The sequence below is a fragment of the Cyprinus carpio genome, chromosome A18, assembly GCF_018340385.1.
Source record: "Cyprinus carpio isolate SPL01 chromosome A18, ASM1834038v1, whole genome shotgun sequence".
Classification (NCBI taxonomy): domain Eukaryota; kingdom Metazoa; phylum Chordata; class Actinopteri; order Cypriniformes; family Cyprinidae; genus Cyprinus; species Cyprinus carpio.
Window position 1 is genome coordinate 14,118,875 of NC_056589.1, and position 18,064 is coordinate 14,136,938.

Sequence of the window (18,064 nt, forward strand, 5' to 3'; positions counted from 1 at the left end):
CACTTGCCCTTCCCTCCCACTACACCATCTATTATGCATTGAATTTCCAGAACGTTTACTGTATAGACAGTCTCCTATGGTTATAATCATTCTTTAACAATAGTTAGAAAGTTAGAATAGAGAGCTTTATTATAAATGATTACCAAACTTTTGGAGAACAAGACACTGGCTACTTACTACATGCATCGCTGTTAGAAAAAAAAGGTAACATTTTAGTTAAGGGACCAATTCTCACTATTAACTATTTTCTTATTAGCATGCATATAACTAGAAAAATTGACTGTTTATTATTATTAGTATTTTAGGACTTCTAAAGCACATATTAATGTATTATTCTGCATGGCCATATTTTAGATCACTTAATCCTACTCTATGCCTAAATATTACAACTATACCTTACTTACTCTTAATAAACAGTAAATAAAGAGTTTATTGTAGCATAAGTCATAGTTAATAGTTAGTTAATAGTGAGAATTGGTCCCCAAGTGAAAGTGTGACCAAAGAAAGATATCTAGAGGATATTCATTCAAACTCTTTATGTGCAACCTGTACCTTTTAGGCCCAACTGAAAGAAATGCTTATTTCCCCAAAATATGATAAAAAAAGTCACAGAAATATATAAAATGGGTATGGTTAACATGCTTGATGTTTTCCATGTTAAATAAATAAATAATACTTATTGTCAGTGCATTGTATTTATATCCATATCCATATCTCCATTTTATTTACCTATATCATTTCATATCAATAAATTAATTTCTTACATTTATGCTGCATTTACACCATGTCAGAATTACTGTATTCTACAATTTTACTCTGAGCTGCCCTTACATCCTCAGAACTATGCGTTTCTGTGTCAACACTACTAATGCCAAAATTAATGTGTGAGTAATTTGAGTAATCATTAGACAAAACCTGTCATTATGCAAATGTATTATTCATAAACTTATAGTTTATTTAGCAGGACATTGAAAAGTTAATCAACACTGTGCAATGTTAATCTGTATTGCATGCTATTAATTTATTTTCAGATAACTCTTGCATTATTAAAACATTAACAATAGTCAATTATGGAAAAATATTAAACAGAAATATGGTGAAATAACCGCTTAACTAAATTTTAAGGCTAAAAGTCACTGCCATTTCCATGTGTTTCAGTATGACCTCACAAGCGGTCAGGTAATACAAGTTGGACTTCTCCGAAAATTATGAGCCGGAATCTCGTAGTTACTTATGGTTATGCAAACATGGCATGAAAGCACCTTAATAGGAAGTGTCTGCATGAAGGTGTCCATGGCTGAATTCTGACTGATCTGCTTGGCTTAAAATGAAACACTCAAGTAACAAACAGATCAACTTAAAGAAAAAAAGGAAGCAAGAAATGTTTTCAAAGTTTTAAGTGAACTTAAAAGCACATGGGTTTAACGAATGCACTTAATGTCTGAAAGATGCTTGGCTTTGACTGATCTATAGGAATGGCAGACACATTTACTTTGACCCAGAAGTAGTGACAGACACATGGGATCTGTTTCAAGGCTGCCGAGGACTAACTTCACTGAAAACACAAAGAATACATTTAACATGTCTTGTCTTCTGTTCTCGGAAAATAAAGGCTAAATAATTAATCGGGTCTCCGCTTCCACACTTGTTTGCCACACCACGCTACACCCAAGCAGTGGAGCAAAATGATACGCTGTGCTTGAAAAACACTGGAGTCATTTTACCCCACACGTTCCAATACACAGAAATATGCATCCACTTTGGATAGAAGCTCTTTGTAGTGACAAACACAAGATTGTCTTGGTTGCAAAACCTAACCTTTCCCAAGTGTGCGTCTGATATTTATTTATTCTCTATATGGGGGCGTTTTATAGAGCCAAGTAAAAGTCACATAAACATTCAGGCAATATAACGTCAGTGTATCAATATATAATAAAAAGTCTCTGCTTTTATGAGTTAAAAACACTGTGATTTCAAAGGGATTAATCAGTTATGGATTTAACCTCAAGAGTGTCATCTTGTTCAACACGGTTCAATCTTGAACACCCCCTGGGTATGTAAATCCCCTCCATCGGACCTAAAGACCACCTGCTCTTTTGCCACCCTCTATGTAATGCATTTATAATGTCATGTCCTTTCCACCATCTGCCAAACACCAAGATGACTTTTTTAAAAGTAATGCCTATAGGGTTTTTAACAAAAAATGTCATATATATATATATATATATATATATATATATATATATATATATATATATATATATATAATATATATATATATATATATACACACACTACCTTTCAAAAGTTTGGGCTCAGTCTTGTGATGTTTTTTGAAAGAAGTCTCTGTTCATCAAGGCTGCATTTATTTGATCAAAAATACAGAAAAAAATAGTAATTGCAAAATGTTATTACAATATAAATAATGCTTTCTATTTTAATATCCTTTAAAATATTATCTATTTTTGTGATGCAAAGCTGTATTTTCATCAGCCATTACTCCTGTATAAAGTGTCACATGATCCTTTAGATTTAGAAGTTATCACATCGATCCTTTAGTTGTTGCTGCGATTTTTTTTTTTTTTTTTTGGAAATGCAATAAAGAAAAATACAAAAGTTAAAAAGAAGAATTTATTTGACCCTTCTTAACTTTGAACACAATCCTAGTTTTCATTTCTTAAATTGATAAGAAGTGAGAGCAAAGATTTGTATTTTAAATAAATGCTCATCAAATAATTGATAAGAAGTGAGAGCAAAGATTTGTATTTTAAATAAATGCTCTTCTTTTTAACTTTTTATTCATCAAAGAATCCTGAAAAAAAGTATTAGGCCTACATGTTCCAAAAAAAAAAAAAAAAAAAAAAAAAAAAAAAAAAAAAAACTGATAATAAATCAGCTTATTAGAATGATTTCTGAAGGATCATGTGACACTTAAGACTGGAGTAATGATGCTGAAAATTCAACTTTGCATCACAAGAATAATGTATATTAATGTATATTAAAATAGGAAAACGTTATTTTGCATCGTAATAATATTTCACAATTGGCTATTACATTTTTTCCTCCTTTATTTTTGATCAAATAAATGCAGCCTTGGAGAGCATAAGAAACTCCTTTAAAAAAAGCATTAAAAATATATCTGATCCGTTCAAACACTTTAAAAATAATGGTTACAAAGTCAGTCTTGTCTCTTTTCGTAAACGTGCACCTGCTCTCAACAAAGAACGGAGATAAATCACTTACTTCAGTTTCTCTCACTCAAGAGTTTGCGAATAATTCCGCTTTGGTTACAAAGTCAGTCTTGTCTCTTTTCGTGGAAACATTGGAAACATGCTGTACTAATTTTCCTCTGCACACGCGTCTCCAGGGTTCTCCTTCCCGTGTAAAGCAGTGTTTACTGTTTAACTGTAAGTCTCCGCTCTCATTCAAAAGCTCAGGACTGCTAACCGACCGGAGCCGAGAGGAGCAGCCGCAAAAACAGGTGCGGACTTTTAGGAACGGACTGATAATGACCGACTGTAAACAGGAATCCGACGGTATTATCACCTAACAATTAATGCGGTACTGTCGGTTCACTTTGCCAGTATTGATTCATTCCTGCATGCATTTTAAAGACATATTTCAATAAACAACTTTCAAACACTGAGAACTTACACATGGACTTTATTTATTTATTTATTTATTTATTGCAAAACAGTTATGGTTAAAAATAAAACTAATAAATATAAATAACAAAAATGATTATTATAAACTAATACTTATATTAGGTGGTATTAAAAAAGATACAGGGTAAAATAAAATAGTATAAAAAACTAATAAAACTCCTTGCTTGTTAGAAAACGTTGGCTCTATTTTTGACCAAGCTAAATAATAATGTAAACTGTGATATAAAACATAAAATGTGTATTTACTAACTATTTTATTCATAGATGTAATATGTTTAAATAAATTTGCATTTCAGGTTACTACAAAATTAAAATGGGAGATTTGTAAATTCAGTTGAAGAGCTCAAAATTCCAAGCTTAGAATTTGATACAATGAGAGGGGGGTACTGTTCTCTTTCCCACATGAAAACAAAGGGCATATTTTCCTGTCACACATCTCTCATCTCTCACTCCTTCCACAGTTTCCACAGGTCTTTCTGTGTAACCGCCCATGTGCTGAGTCTCGGTTCAAAGTCTGCTAGTGTCTCATACCCAGTGCACCTTTCAATTCAAACCGTCTGTCCAATAAGAGTCCAGCATCTCTGCCATAGTCACAAGGGACATTTGCACAACAAAGGCCGAAAGGAGGGGGCAGGCAACTCCCCCCTTGTGCCCATTAGAGTAGATAAGACTATTGCCATTGAGAACTGAGGCGAAAACAAAATCCCTAGCAAAGGACCTGCACTCTCACTGTTGAGCAAACCAACTGGAGGACCATGAGATGCTAGTTAAGCCTCTTTTTAGAGTCTAACAAGTCTGAAGTTACATCTTCTATATGAGTTGTTATTTGTTTTTCGTTTTGTAGAGAAAATGAAACCACCATGAATAATTTTGAGACAAGAATAATCCAGAATCACTTCTTTCATGTTCCTGCTGCCAGATTTTTGTAGTATTATATTCACTTTAAAAATCTTGTCGACATTTTAAATGGGTTTCTTAATTTAAGTTTTTGCTTATGGTGGAATTCTTCAGCTCAGTTTAGTTCCATGTTGTTTCAAATTCATTCAATAACTGTCAACGCTGAAAAGTTCATAATTATGAAACAAGTTCAATTCGGCTATAAGCACCTTTACAGAAGTCAACAGTCAATATTCAGCTCAATTCAGTTCAATGTTGATTCAATTCATTTAAAAAAAAAAAAAGTCAGTGCTGCGAAGTTAGTGTCATTATCCAGCTCAGTTTGGTTCAATTTTTGTTCTCGTCCAATCAGTGCAGTTAAATCGATAATATTATTGAACACTAATTGTCTTTTAAAACTTTGTCTTCATCTTTTAGATACATTTTCTTCTATTCAAGTACCTTTTCCCCCCTCTTCTAGCCTCTTTTAGATGTATCCAAGTACTAAGGCCTTTAGGACCCTGAGAAGGTGGCACCCTAATGCACTTTGTCTTCTGAGTGTGATGTTTCTATAGTAATGGGGATCCCTCCTCCTCATTGTCTCCATGGGGGCATCAGTAGACCCCCACTGCCGTGTCATCATGACAAAGCACTCCCCCACCTCCCCAGGAAAGAGAAAACCGAGAGGTCTGTGGGATATGGATTTATGGGAGCAGGGAAGAGTTCAAAGACTTTCCGCTTGTCAGGAATATAACGATTGTATCCAATGCTACAGGTGTAGTACAGCATGGATAATGTGAGGATTATACAACACCACAATGTGTTAGAAATGTCTGTCTTCATGTTGAGTAAATAAGGACATGTGTGAAGAGATATGTTCTTCACAGGCCAAAGTAAAAGCAAGCAGAAAAACATGAGAATTTTAATCATTTCAAATTTAATTGTTGCTTACCTTATCCATTAAGCTCAGGTCTGAGATAAGCAATATACCACATTTAGAATAAATACTTCATGAAATACTTCAAACGAAAATAACTTTTGAATATTAAGGAATATTTCACTTCTCTTTAGTCCCTGATGTCCATTTGAAGAATTTCTTAACTGAGATGACCAGCAGCTCTCTCACAGTGACTCTCTTCCATCCACAGGCCTTTCCCTTTCTTCTCTGCTCTGCTCTCGGCCCTCAGAAAGCGCTTATAGAGATGCCAGTAGATCCAAGAGTGAGGGTCCAGTCCCACAAAAGGAGAAGTGCTAGCCAATCCATGCCTCAAAAGTTCCTCATTCACACAGGTGTTAAAGACTGAGCCCTGAAAGAATAATGCTATGAAGTGGATTTAATGGTTTTCCATTCCATTTAATGGAGAGTGACTAATAACATAAAAATGATAACATCTATATTACTAATTTAATAATTTACATTTAATATATAGTTTATTACATTTCTTCATTGAACTTTCATTCATTCACGTTGCTTGCGATTATTATATTTTTAAAAAATATTTCAAAGAAAGTGCATATAGAAATAATAAAACAAAAATAATAATAATAGAGCACAAGTTGAAAATTCTAAGACTTTTTCAGGCTTAGAAACAACACATTTGAAATTCACTGACATTTCCAGCTTTCCATCAGCCCTGTTTATAAATATTTAATAGTTAAAAACTTGTATGATATTAGGTCTAAAGCAGTAGTTCATAACTACGGGGCTGGGACCCATTTGGGGGCCTCAAAACTATTAAAAAAGAAAAACATTAAATTGTATTGATATTTCTGGATCCCAAACTTTTTTTTTAAGTCTTTGAAACCTTGGACTCCAACTGTCCTAAAAAATATGGATGCGCAAGAATATTTAAAGTTTTAAAAGTGTCAAATTTCTACAACTGGAAAAATCATGCAAATTAATATAATCTCATAACTCGATGGGCAGTTTTATAATGAATTTACATCTTCCTAAATTATGCCAAGCTCTAAAATAACTTATAAGGTAAAAAGCTTGAGGAAAATAAATAAATAAATAAATAAATACATAAATAAATCCTTATCCAGTAGATACAAACAACTGAAAAAAATAATTAGGTATTTAGGGATGCATTGCATTCAAAAAGGCTAAAAACCACTGTTCTGATGTCTTTTTTCCCCCTACTAAAGCATCTCATTTGTCAAGCTAACCACTTTCATGGTGGCATCTGATCCTGTGCTAATCTGGTCTATCGCACCTGCCCTGTTAACTGACACTAGGCAGTGGAGGGTCTCGTTCTGTCGAGCGATCAGTCGGAGCCACACCATCTCAGCTGTTGACCAATCCAGTCCTGCCCTTCTGAGGTCAGCTCCACTCCAGCCAGACGCACATCCAGAAGAGTCACAGGCTGACCTGCTGAAGCCAGTGTGAGTTGTCATCTCCCTTTTAAACGCTATATCAACAAGACAGTATAAAGCAGCAGGACTTTTAAAGGATTTAAAGAAAGGATCATTTTCTGTGGTCTGAGAGGACCATTATGTAAACAAGACCAGTGAGGTCATGCTGAGTATAAGTCTCTGTGGTATACAGGAGAAAGCTAGATATGTCCATATGGTACAAGCACCAAGAGGTCAAGCTTACAACAAGGCCATCTGTGAATCACAGTGACATCTCCTTATCTAAACATCAGGGAGTTGTGACTGGTAAGGCACATTTAGATCACATCTAAACTCATTTTTAAGGCATGGATGGTCCATAATAGAATTACGTTGACTGCCTCTTTCCACTAACTGGTTTACTGAGATTCATTTGAAAATACTGAAGCACAGTCTTGTAGATGTGAGAATGTTAATGATTCAGTGGTGTTTTGATTCAGTTCTGAAGCAACACAAGGTTTCACAGGGTTTGGATTGTAACAACAGGGCGACGGGAGAAATAAATCTTTTGTGCTTCAGTGACTTAAGTTAAAAGACCAAGAAGTGAATGAACTTGAATCCAAGTTCAAAGGCAAAGTTATTTTTATTCAGCAGGAAAAAAAAAAAAAACACTCTACACTTACTGACACAGCAGGAGATACACAATTATACAAACCGATAAAACTGTTTCTAAGCGAAATTGGCTTTTAAAGATTGAGTCATAATGGAGACCAGCTGTTCAGATGAACACAGTAGTCCCTGTGACAGCTGTGAAATAAATGTGCAGGCCTACTGAAAAGACATTTAATTAAGGGGGTCTTCATTAAGGACTGCAAACAGGGGTTGTGTGGCTCCTAACGTTTAGTAAGTAGGGGACTGAGCAAAGGGACATAAATTGGAATGTGTTCCACTTCAAGCCCTTTTTCTGTAATATTTCTTAGTCTTCTTCTGATACTGATGTTTCTCTCAATGAATTGTGCTGGAATATCAGTGGCAGAGCCAAATTTTGTAATCTGCAAGGCAAGGATAGGAAAATATGACCAAGACAAGAAAACGCATCAATATAGTTCCAGGGCATCAGGAGCCTCTGCTGGTGAATGCCATAACTACACCGTCATGCTTTTCCATTAACATACTTAAAATATATGTAATATATATTGGTAGTAGTGACATAGTTTTACTATTGGTTAATTTACTGGTGCATTTACCAGTCTGATGCTTCTTGCTATGATGAGAAGACCCACAAGACCAAGACACGTGCTGATGTTCTGTTGATGTTCTTTCATTTATTTGTATAAAAAATATTAATTTATTTTACATAGAGTTTGGGAATGTTGGTAAAAACGTTCCTTGTAACATTTTACAAAGATCCAAAGTCACAATGCAGCTGTACCATCTCCATATGACAAAGTAAATTAAAGTGAACATTTAATAAAGATTACAAATATAAAAAAAAATTGCATGAAGAGAATTTTACAGCAGGTAAAATATTCAGCCATACAGTACAGTATTTTACAGGGATAGTTTACAAAGAAAGAAAGAAAGAAAATTCTGCCATTCAGTCCATGTTCTTTCAAACTCATTTGGCTTTTCCCCCTCATGGAACACACACAAAAAAAGATTTGTCAGGATGACAGCCTTTATCATCATTCACTTTCATAGAAAAAGATGATGTAAAAGTGAATGGAGACTGAGGCTGTCAGTACTTAAAGCAATAGTTCACCCAGAAACGAAAATTCTGCCATCTTTTACTGAACCTTGAACTGAAAATTGTTCCGAACCTGTATGAATTTCTTTCTTCTGTTGAACACAAAATAAGATATTTTGTAGAATGTTGGGAAACAAACAGTTGCTGGTAGCCAATGGCTTCCATAGTATGGAAGGAAAAAAAGCTGCTTGTTTACCAGCAGTATTTAAATTGTGCCTAATGTCTCCTCTTTTGTGTTTATTAAAGAAAGTCATACAGTTTTGAAGAATGAAGAAGAGTAACTAATGACTGAATAATCAGTTATTGGTCAACGATCTCAGACACAGCTGGTTTCATGAATATTAAGTTCACTTACACACATTCAAGCTTCACTGGACATAAAAATACAGAGATATAGACCAAAAACAAAACAAAAAAGAAAATATAGTCTTTGTCAATATATATATATTTTTTCCCCTGTTCCTGCAGAAGTTATAGTAAACTTTCTTCACTTGCTTTTTATATTGATAGCTGGGTCATTTAAGATAACTTCAAATTATGTGATTGCAGAGGCAATTTGGGTCTATACGGCATAAATATACATTCCACCTGAAGAGCTCACTTAGAATCAAGTCTTTCTGGAGAAAAAGCATAAAAGCTTAAATGGGAATATTGCAGCAACTACTTCTTCATACATATGTCATGTATGATATCAGAGGACCCACAGTCTTTTTGGGAGAAACCTGTATGATATTTCAAAAAGCAAAGCACAAGGCACAGGAACGAACACAAGTATTTTTAAGACAAATGCTTGATTAACTAGGCAGCTGAGCAGTGAATGTCATGCCATTACTGTGCATCATGTACTTCACACATTAACTAGTGCCAACTCTAGATGTACAGATTTCAATTTGTCATAAAAGCTCTGATTCTTGGGGATAATGGAACAGGTATGCTAAGAATTTAATAGTACAGTACATTCTATTATTTCAGAGTTTAAAGCCTGTCTACAGGCCTGCTGTAGCATGACAAAAATAAGCAGTTACTCAGAAAAGGAAAGAAAGGCAAGGCATGGAGTAACTTTAAAACAAGAGACAGAGTCCAGTAGAGATGATGTTATTTGACAACCCTGCAATGCCACGCAGAGGGGCTCTCTGCTTGTAACCGCTTCATTCTTTTCCCGAAGAACATCCACCAGCAGAGACCAATCAGAACACACACCACAGACTCAACGTAGTAACCGTCCAGTGTTGTCACACACGTGCCACCCTCTCTGACGCAGAGCTGAAGACAATATAAGAACAGATTCAAATGATAGGCATAGTAAAGCGTCACCGATTAGCAAATGCCTGGAAACATGATTAAATTAAACACTTACCCCTGCTTCTTCAACCGAACCGCACGTCTGCCCGGGGGCTCCCTGGCACTCTTTAAAGGTGAGAGGGTCTACCAGCCATAGAGCTAGTGTAGAGGGCCAGTTCCCTCCTAGATTAGTCACAGTGTTCAGAAGGGTCATGTAGGTGCCCCCTATCACAGGGTCACTGACCTTGGCATGAAAGGCCATGCAGGCAACATACATGCTGTATAGTGCCACCTAGTGGAGAAACATTTCACAATGAATAGAAGTACAGAAAACCAAAGAGTATGTTGATTTCAATCTAAATGATCAATTAATTATTTAAATAAAAATGTATATATTATAAAAGGACAGTTTGCTTAGTTATTCCTTTAATATTATTATTATTATCATTAATTTATATATATACACATATACATACACAAACCCGATTCAAAAAAAGTTGGGACACTGTACAAATTGTGAGTAAAAAAGGAATGGAATAATTTACAAATCTCATAAACTTATATTATCTTTTATGAGAGCTACACATTCCAAAAAAGTTGGGACAGGTAGCAATAAGAGGCCGGAAAAGTTAAATGTACATATAAGGAACAACTGGAGGACCAATTTGCAACTTATTAGGTCAATTGACAACATGATTGGGTATAAAAAGAGACTCTCAGAGTGGCAGTGTCTCTCAGAAGTCAAGATGGGCAGAGGATCACCAATTCCCCCAATGCTGCGGCAAAAAAGGTGGAGCAATATCAGAAAGGAGTTTCTCAGAGAAAAATTGCAAAGAGTTTGAAGTTATCATCATCTACAGTGCATAATATCATCCAAAGATTCAGAGTATCTGGAACAATCTCTGTGCGTAAGGGTCAAGGCCGGAAAACCATACTGGATGCCCGTGATCTTCGGGCCCTTAGATGACACTGCCTCACATACAGGAATGCTACTGTAATGGAAATCACAACATGGGCTCAGGAATACTTCCAGAAAACATTGTCGGTGAACACAATCCACCGTGCCATTCGCTGTTGCCGGCTAAAATTCTATAGCTCAAAAAAGAAGCCATATCTAAACATGATCCAGAAGCGCAGGCGTTTTCTCTGGGCCAAGGCTCATTTAAAATGGACTGTGGCAAAAAGGGAAAACTGTTCTGTGGTCAGATGAATCAAAATTTGAAGTTCTTTTTGGAAAACTGGGACGCCATGTCATCCGGACTAAAGAGGACAAGGACAACCCAAGTTGTTATCAGCGCTCAGTTCAGAAGCCTGCATCTCTGATGGTATGTGGTTGCATGAGTGTGTGCATGGGCAGCTTACACATCTGGAAAGGCACCATCAATGCTGAAAGGTATATCCAAGTTCTAGAACAACATATGTTCCCATCCAGACGTTGTCTCTTTCAGGGAAGACCTTGCATTTTCCAACATGACAATGCCAGACCACATACTGCATCAATTACAACATCATGGCTGCGTAGAAGAAGGATCCGGGTACTGAAATGGCCAGCCTGCAGTCCAGATCTTTCACCCATAGAAAACATTTGGCGAATCATAAAGAGGAAGATACGACAAAGAAGACCTAAGACAGTTCAATAACTAGAAGCCTGTATTAGACAAGAATGGAACAACATTCCTATTCCTAAACTTGAGCAACTTGTCTCCTCAGTCCCCAGACGTTTGCAGACTGTTATAAAAAGAAGAGGAGATGCCACACAGTGGTAAACATGGCCTTGTCCCAACTTTTTTGAGATGTGTCGATGCCATGAAATTTAAAATCAACTTATTTTTTTACCTTAAAATGATACATTTTATCAGTTTAAACATTTAATGTCATCTATGTTGTATTCTGAATAAAATATTGAAATTTGAAACTTCATCATTGCATTCTGTTTTTATTCACAATTTGTACAGTGTCCCAACTTTTTTGGAATCGGGTTTGTATATATATATATATATATATATATATATATATATATATATATATATATATATATATGTATGTGTGTGTGTGTGTGTGTGTGTGTAATACACACAAAACAGTTCATTATTGAATTCAAATTACATGATGAAAATTGCAGTTAGTAACAAATACATTGAATCTTAGGTGATATAATCAGACTGAATTTAATAAACACTTAAAAAACTCTGTTTATCCTGTGTGGCCTCGCAATTTGTCATGTTATTATAGCCATATGATGTGATTTAAACTTTTCCTTTCTCTTTGGAGTGTAAGAAGCTCTTGGTGCATAAAGAATATCTAAAAATTCAAAAACAAAAAACTCAAATCCAAAGAGATGTTCTCTATAAAAAATAATAATCAACAACCACCCCATAAAAAAACATCTCGTTCTAACACGCCCCCACATCTCTACGTCAGTATGTGGGAAGATTTGCATAATGCCACCTAAATGTTCACGCAAAGTAAGAAGGCGTAACATTTATTCTCGTTGTAGTATTATTGTTGCCACGCTGCCATGTTGTGGAGATGCTGTGTGTTTCACTGTGAAAGCGAAACTACTTTTTTTGGCCTTCCAAAAATGGAAGATATCCGCTTCGTCATGCCTGGAGCTGATCCGTGCTGAGGAAATACATCAACTTCGCGCTGTGGATCGCCGGATTGGCTTTCACCATGAATGAAGTGGAGTCCAGCCTGGGGTCGTCACATGTGGTTGCTGCAAGCTCCTTCGTCGAATCCACCGGCCGTGCCGTTCTCAAACCAGCCTCCTCTCTCTCAAGCCTACCGTGTGTGACACTGTGTTTCATTGTGAAAGCGAAACTACTTTGTTCGGCCTTTCAAAAGAGGACACGACTAGAAATCAGTGGTTAAGTTGTTTTTACAACACTGTTCCAAAACAGTTTGACCCAAATATTCAGATGTGTGCAACACATTTTTTAGATAAGTGTTTCCTGTTCTGCCGGCTGTTCTGACTCACAGGCTGTAAGGATGTTTTTTATATTTAAAGAGTTCCTTCAGGATTTCACGGGACTTATTTCTGATTTTTGCGGCCTAAAATGACAATGATATTTGCAGCATTTTTTATTGTTTTGCAGTGAAAATATACCACAAACAACATTCTTCTAACATTGTTTTGACTTTTCTGGCTTTGACAACCAATGTAGGGCTCCAGACTAACATTTGAGGACACCAGCACCATTAAGTTCTACAGAAGGTGGCACCAGCACCTGACAGTAAAGCACTCGTACTCAATCTCTGAGATTTCTATTTGATGTCTGCATTTACATATGCAAGATGTATTTTTTAGAGTGTCAAATAGACATTCATTAGAATGCATGTAAAACTGCTTCTAAGACGTTTATCAAATTACACAGCAGATGTTTCCCAGATTTTTTGCAGATGTCTTACAGATGTATCTGTGCTGTCTAGGTAGCTGGGATGCAGATACAATTAACTTTTATTACTGTCATTCATAATGTCTAAATATAACTGAATACATACATACACATATATATATATATATATATATATATATGGGAGTTGAAATGGCTAATAAGCCTATAAGTACTTCTCTGCAGCCATCTACTATTGGTAATTTAATGTATTTTTCATTTTTAAATAAGTCTTTGCTTTCCTACATCATGAAACATTTCATTTTATAAATGGGGCAACCTATGAAGGATGAACAATTAATGTCAACACATTAAAAATAACTTTCAAATTCTTTAGTCAGGCATTTAAAAACATTAGACCATTTCTGCCACAAATTGTTCCTGTGTCTGTATCAGAACAGATATAGCGTCCCGTGATTGAGATCAGATCCATGAACAGATATAGCGTTCCCGTGGTGTTGAGAGCTAAAAGCTCATGGCTCCGAAGATATAGGGCATTGAGATTCAGAAACGGTCTGCGCTGCAGATAGCCTGCGTAGCCTGCATATGAGTAGCGCGGAATCGTTGAGCTTTCGGGTTGATTGTCCAATGTTGCTCTTGTAAATGAGTCATGAAGACAACGCAAGGCTGTTCATTCCATTTTTGGAACCTTTCTTTGACTGCATGTGCGTTGTGATGAGGTCACGAGATGCGTCTAAGCCCAATTTGCGGAAAATCTGTGGCAATTATGAACATTTGCGAGCTCTTGCGAAAATTGTGGAGTTTGCTTGATTTTGCGATAAATTCAGCGAACGCAGAATTGCAAAATCCTGGAGGGACTGTTTAAAGAATTTGCCACTGATAATTCAAACGCGAGTTTTGAGCAGTGTAGAGTAGCTCTTGTTGTTTGTCATTTCTCCGATCACAAATGCAGACATGGTTTTATGTCTATGCGGCGCAATGCAACGCAACGTGTAAAAATACAGTATAAGTCATTATAATCAGTAATTATGTCCTCACTGGACGCACCAAATGCTTCGTTTGTAATGGGTTTTAATTCTTCTTGTCTGGTCGTGCTGGGAGACTGCATCACAGTATGGTGAGGGGCGTGACATTTCCGTCATACGCTTGAGGCATTCGGCCAATCACAATGCACTGGATAGCTGGCCAATCAGAGCACACATCGCTTTTCAAATAAATAAATAAATATACACACACACATATACACACACACACGCACGTAAATATAAACTAACCTGATGTACTGCATAGCCCAGCAGCACAACAGCATAGTAATACACTGGAAAGCCCTCCTCCTGCCGAACACTTGGGGTCCACCAGACCAGCAGGGCATACCCCAGACCAATCAGCAGCCTTTGAGGAACACAATCCACACGCATCCTATTACTCTATCCAATGCATGTATTTCGTCTAATAATTACATATGTGGCTGTCAATTCATGTGTACTTCACAGCTCTTAATGTCAAGAATCAGGGCATGTGTGTTGAGTTTGTTTGTACCTGAATGGGAAAGCTTTGTAGAAAACATCAAGTGGACGTGGCCCAGCTGTGTATTTACTAATAACTAGAGGCAGCAAGATTTGCAGAGGCACCATGGGAACTGCCAGTAGAGCCAGCTGCTCTTTAGGAACCCCAGCTTCCACTAGCTTCAACCCAGTCACAGCATCTGCAGCAGAGAAACCAATCTGAAAGTAGAGAGGAAGAGGGATGAGTTAGATTGATTTGCATATAGCTATAACGTTACAGCAATGAAACTAGATAAAACAGGAAGATGATGACCATAGTAAGCCTCGGCTAAATAACATTACCTTAGCAGTCAGCAACAAGACACAGAAGGTAAAGACAGTGGGCATTTTAATTATGGAGAGCAAAAGTTTGTAGGTCTCCATAACACTCTGTGTCTCCTCTTTAGGCTTCTTCTTAGTATGATGGTGTCTGTTGTTTTCCTTTTTCAGGACAGCAACCAGAGTGGTAGATACCATGAACACAATCCCCCATAAATACAAGAAATCTGAAAGAGAACAAAACATACTGAAAATAGGCAAGTTATTTAATTTTAACACATTCTTGTTGAATAAAAATTTGAATTTATTAAAAAATGATAATTTGAAAACAACAGTTGTTGAATATACCTGAGAGTGTTACAATGCCCCGTTCCTGGGGCTCAAACCTCAGATACTTGTTGCAGAAATCAGCAGACTCCAGAGCCAGAAACAACACATTTCCTAGGAAGTATCCAGCCGTCTGACCCACAGAGTTACAAGTGGAAGCATAACCCACATTCTCCCTGGACAGCATAGTCAAAGCCCAGCCATCAACGGCAATATCTTGCGTGGCTGCGAGGAAAGCCAGCATGAAGAAGACTGCGGTCAGTGTGATCACATCTGGCCCACTCTGTCCATCTGTCTGAAGCATTGCATCAACCGTGACTGACAGGTAAAGCATAAAAAGACCCAGCAGGTACTGAGTGGGCACCAGCCACGACTTCCTCCTGCCGAACCGCCGCAGATACAGCGAGTCCACCAGGGGAGCCCACAACAGCTTTAGACTGAAGGGCCAAAAGACGAAGCTAAAATAGGCCTGGTCCTTGTAGCTAACGTTCTTACTCTGCATGATGAGAGGGATGCTCCCGGCCAAGCCTAAGGGAATGCCCTGAAGCACATACAAAAACAATAACAGGGCCACATTGCCCAGTTCTCCTTTGATCCCATGACACGCTTTCACTTGTCCATCAGCCCTGACTGAGTTTGGTAGAAGAGCCTCCTCATCACACTCAACTTCTAGCTTGGATTCCCTTTCGCCCATATCAGAGCTGGACACCACAGGCTTCCGCAGCCTCCCGTTCTTGTGTGTGACAGATTCGGACAGTTCCATCTTAACCTGCCAGACATCAATCCAGATATGTCCTCAAAACACCTGTGTGTAAAATAAATAAATAATAATTAATTAATTAATTAATTAATTAAACCAGCTGCACCAATGAGATAATAAAAAAATTTTTCAGTTAGCATTTGTTTTGTTTCAAATACCAAAAATGTTTTTTATGGTTTTAGTTTACTATAACAGTATTACTATACTATTCCAAAACCATAAAGACTAGGAAAAAATGTGTATTCCACTCCACAGAAGCTCTCTGACGTGAAACCAATTAACAAAACAAATGATTACGATTAACTAACTAGTTCTGATTCGTCACGTAAAGCTGAGTAAACAAAACTAATAACATCAGCTCAGAGACTTTATCATGCGACACACTTTGATTATCGAACATACTCAGTATGAAAGAACCACATAAGAATGAGCAGAAAGTACACTGATACATGCTTACCTTGCACTATGATGACATTCCACATGACAAGTCAAGACATCAATGAACAAAATGGAGAAAAAAAAAAACACTGTTCCTTGACTTCAGATAAGCAGGACCTTACTGACACATAAATATATTTTCATAAACATATAATATACCTAGTTTACAAGACGCCGAGAAGCGCGGTAAGAACAGCTGAAATAAGAAGGAAGCTGGAGCGATGCGTCACTAAAATATGTCCGAATGCTCCAGCTGACGTGTCTTACAGCGCCTGTTTTTAGTTCCGCTTAGTTTCATGTAATGTAATTCATGTTATTCTGCCTATGCAGCTTTGAAAAGTTTATTTATTTATTGAGAGAAGTTTCTCATGTTGCATTTAACTGCACGAACTGTTTTCTTTTTTCAATATATAGGCTATTTCCTGTGATGTAATGCAAAGCAGAATTTTGCTGCAATTTGCTGCAATTACTCAAGATTTGGTCAAGAAACATTTCTTAAATTAAGTTGTGCAGCTTAATGCTTTTGTAGTAACTTGTGATACATATTTTTCCTACGGATTCTTTGATGAAACGAAAGTAAAATGCATTTAATTCATCCTTGCTGAATACAAGTATCATTTAGCAGACGCTTTTATTCAAAGGGAATTACAAATGAGAACAATAGAAGCAATCAGACCAGTGAGAGAACAACAACTGTATATGAGTGCCATGGCAAGTCTCAGTCAGTCTAACACAGAACACACAGCAGTTTTTTTTTTTCAAGAATAGAATAGAATAGAATAGAATAGAATAGAATAGAATAGAATAGAATAGAATAGAATAGAAAAGAATATATTGTGTGTGTGTTTAACAAAGTAAAATGCAGAAAATGGAGAAGTTTTCAATATTCATATCGAAAAAATGAATACTGAAAAAGTAAAATAGTCAGTTTTAAATATGTGTACTGTATATACTGTAGGTATCACTGTGGTCTGCATGGGCAAGAAATACAAATAAATCACTGTCTTCCTCCTGGTGCTTCTCAAAACATATTACTGGCTTAAAATGTAACGACTTTTTAAACACCAGACTAAACTAAAGTCATAACTCTTAATCTAAAACACATATGACCATGGCCTGAAATAGCTATCCTGTTCACACAAGGCCACAGATGCAGTGTGTAATTAGTCAGCAGCCATAAATTGAAAGAGAAAAAAGAAACCGAGAGAAAAACTGGAAGAAAGCAATGTGTTGTCTATGTTTAGCATAACATTTTACCTTATTTCAATGATACACATAATGTTACGTATGTGCTCATATGCTATGACACCTGGATGTTGTACTATACTAATGTTGAGCTTTAAAAACCATGGAATTCTGTACAAAGCAGTGTGTTGTTTGTGCTCTTTATGTTCTTTCTCATGAGCCATTTTATATGCTTTCACTATGAAAAAGGACATCCCCCATTTCCTCTCTACAGA

General features: G+C 36.6%; 2 protein-coding genes and 1 pseudogene across 5 annotated transcripts in view; all 3 read right to left on the bottom strand.

Annotated features, from left to right (window-relative positions):
• The window catches only part of LOC109077599 (1-phosphatidylinositol 4,5-bisphosphate phosphodiesterase eta-1-like), a 78,877-nt gene extending 75,415 nt beyond the window's left edge, over positions 1-3,462 (bottom strand). For 3 of the 4 annotated variants that reach the window (XM_042775058.1, XM_042775060.1, XM_042775059.1), the window contains exon 1: positions 3,244-3,461. The gene's annotated coding sequence lies outside the window, so the exon portion shown is untranslated. Of the gene's footprint in view, positions 1-3,243 lie in introns of all 4 variants that reach the window. The other variant, XM_042775056.1, reaches the window with a different exon arrangement.
• A 1,772-nt stretch (positions 3,463-5,234) lies between these two features.
• On the bottom strand, positions 5,235-8,204 carry LOC109110636 (annotated as a pseudogene).
• Positions 8,205-9,548: 1,344 nt separating this feature from the next.
• Positions 9,549-16,841, bottom strand: LOC109110234 (acetyl-coenzyme A transporter 1-like). Its single transcript, XM_042775061.1, has 7 exons — positions 16,624-16,841; positions 15,428-16,211; positions 15,104-15,306; positions 14,796-14,980; positions 14,531-14,648; positions 9,980-10,195; positions 9,549-9,885 (listed from the first exon to the last, which is right to left on the bottom strand). The coding sequence occupies exons 2-7, from the start codon at positions 16,167-16,169 to the stop codon at positions 9,718-9,720; spliced, it is 1,632 nt and encodes a 543-aa protein (XP_042630995.1). The 5' UTR covers positions 16,170-16,211; positions 16,624-16,841; the 3' UTR covers positions 9,549-9,717.
• Between the last annotated feature and the right edge of the window lie 1,223 nt (positions 16,842-18,064).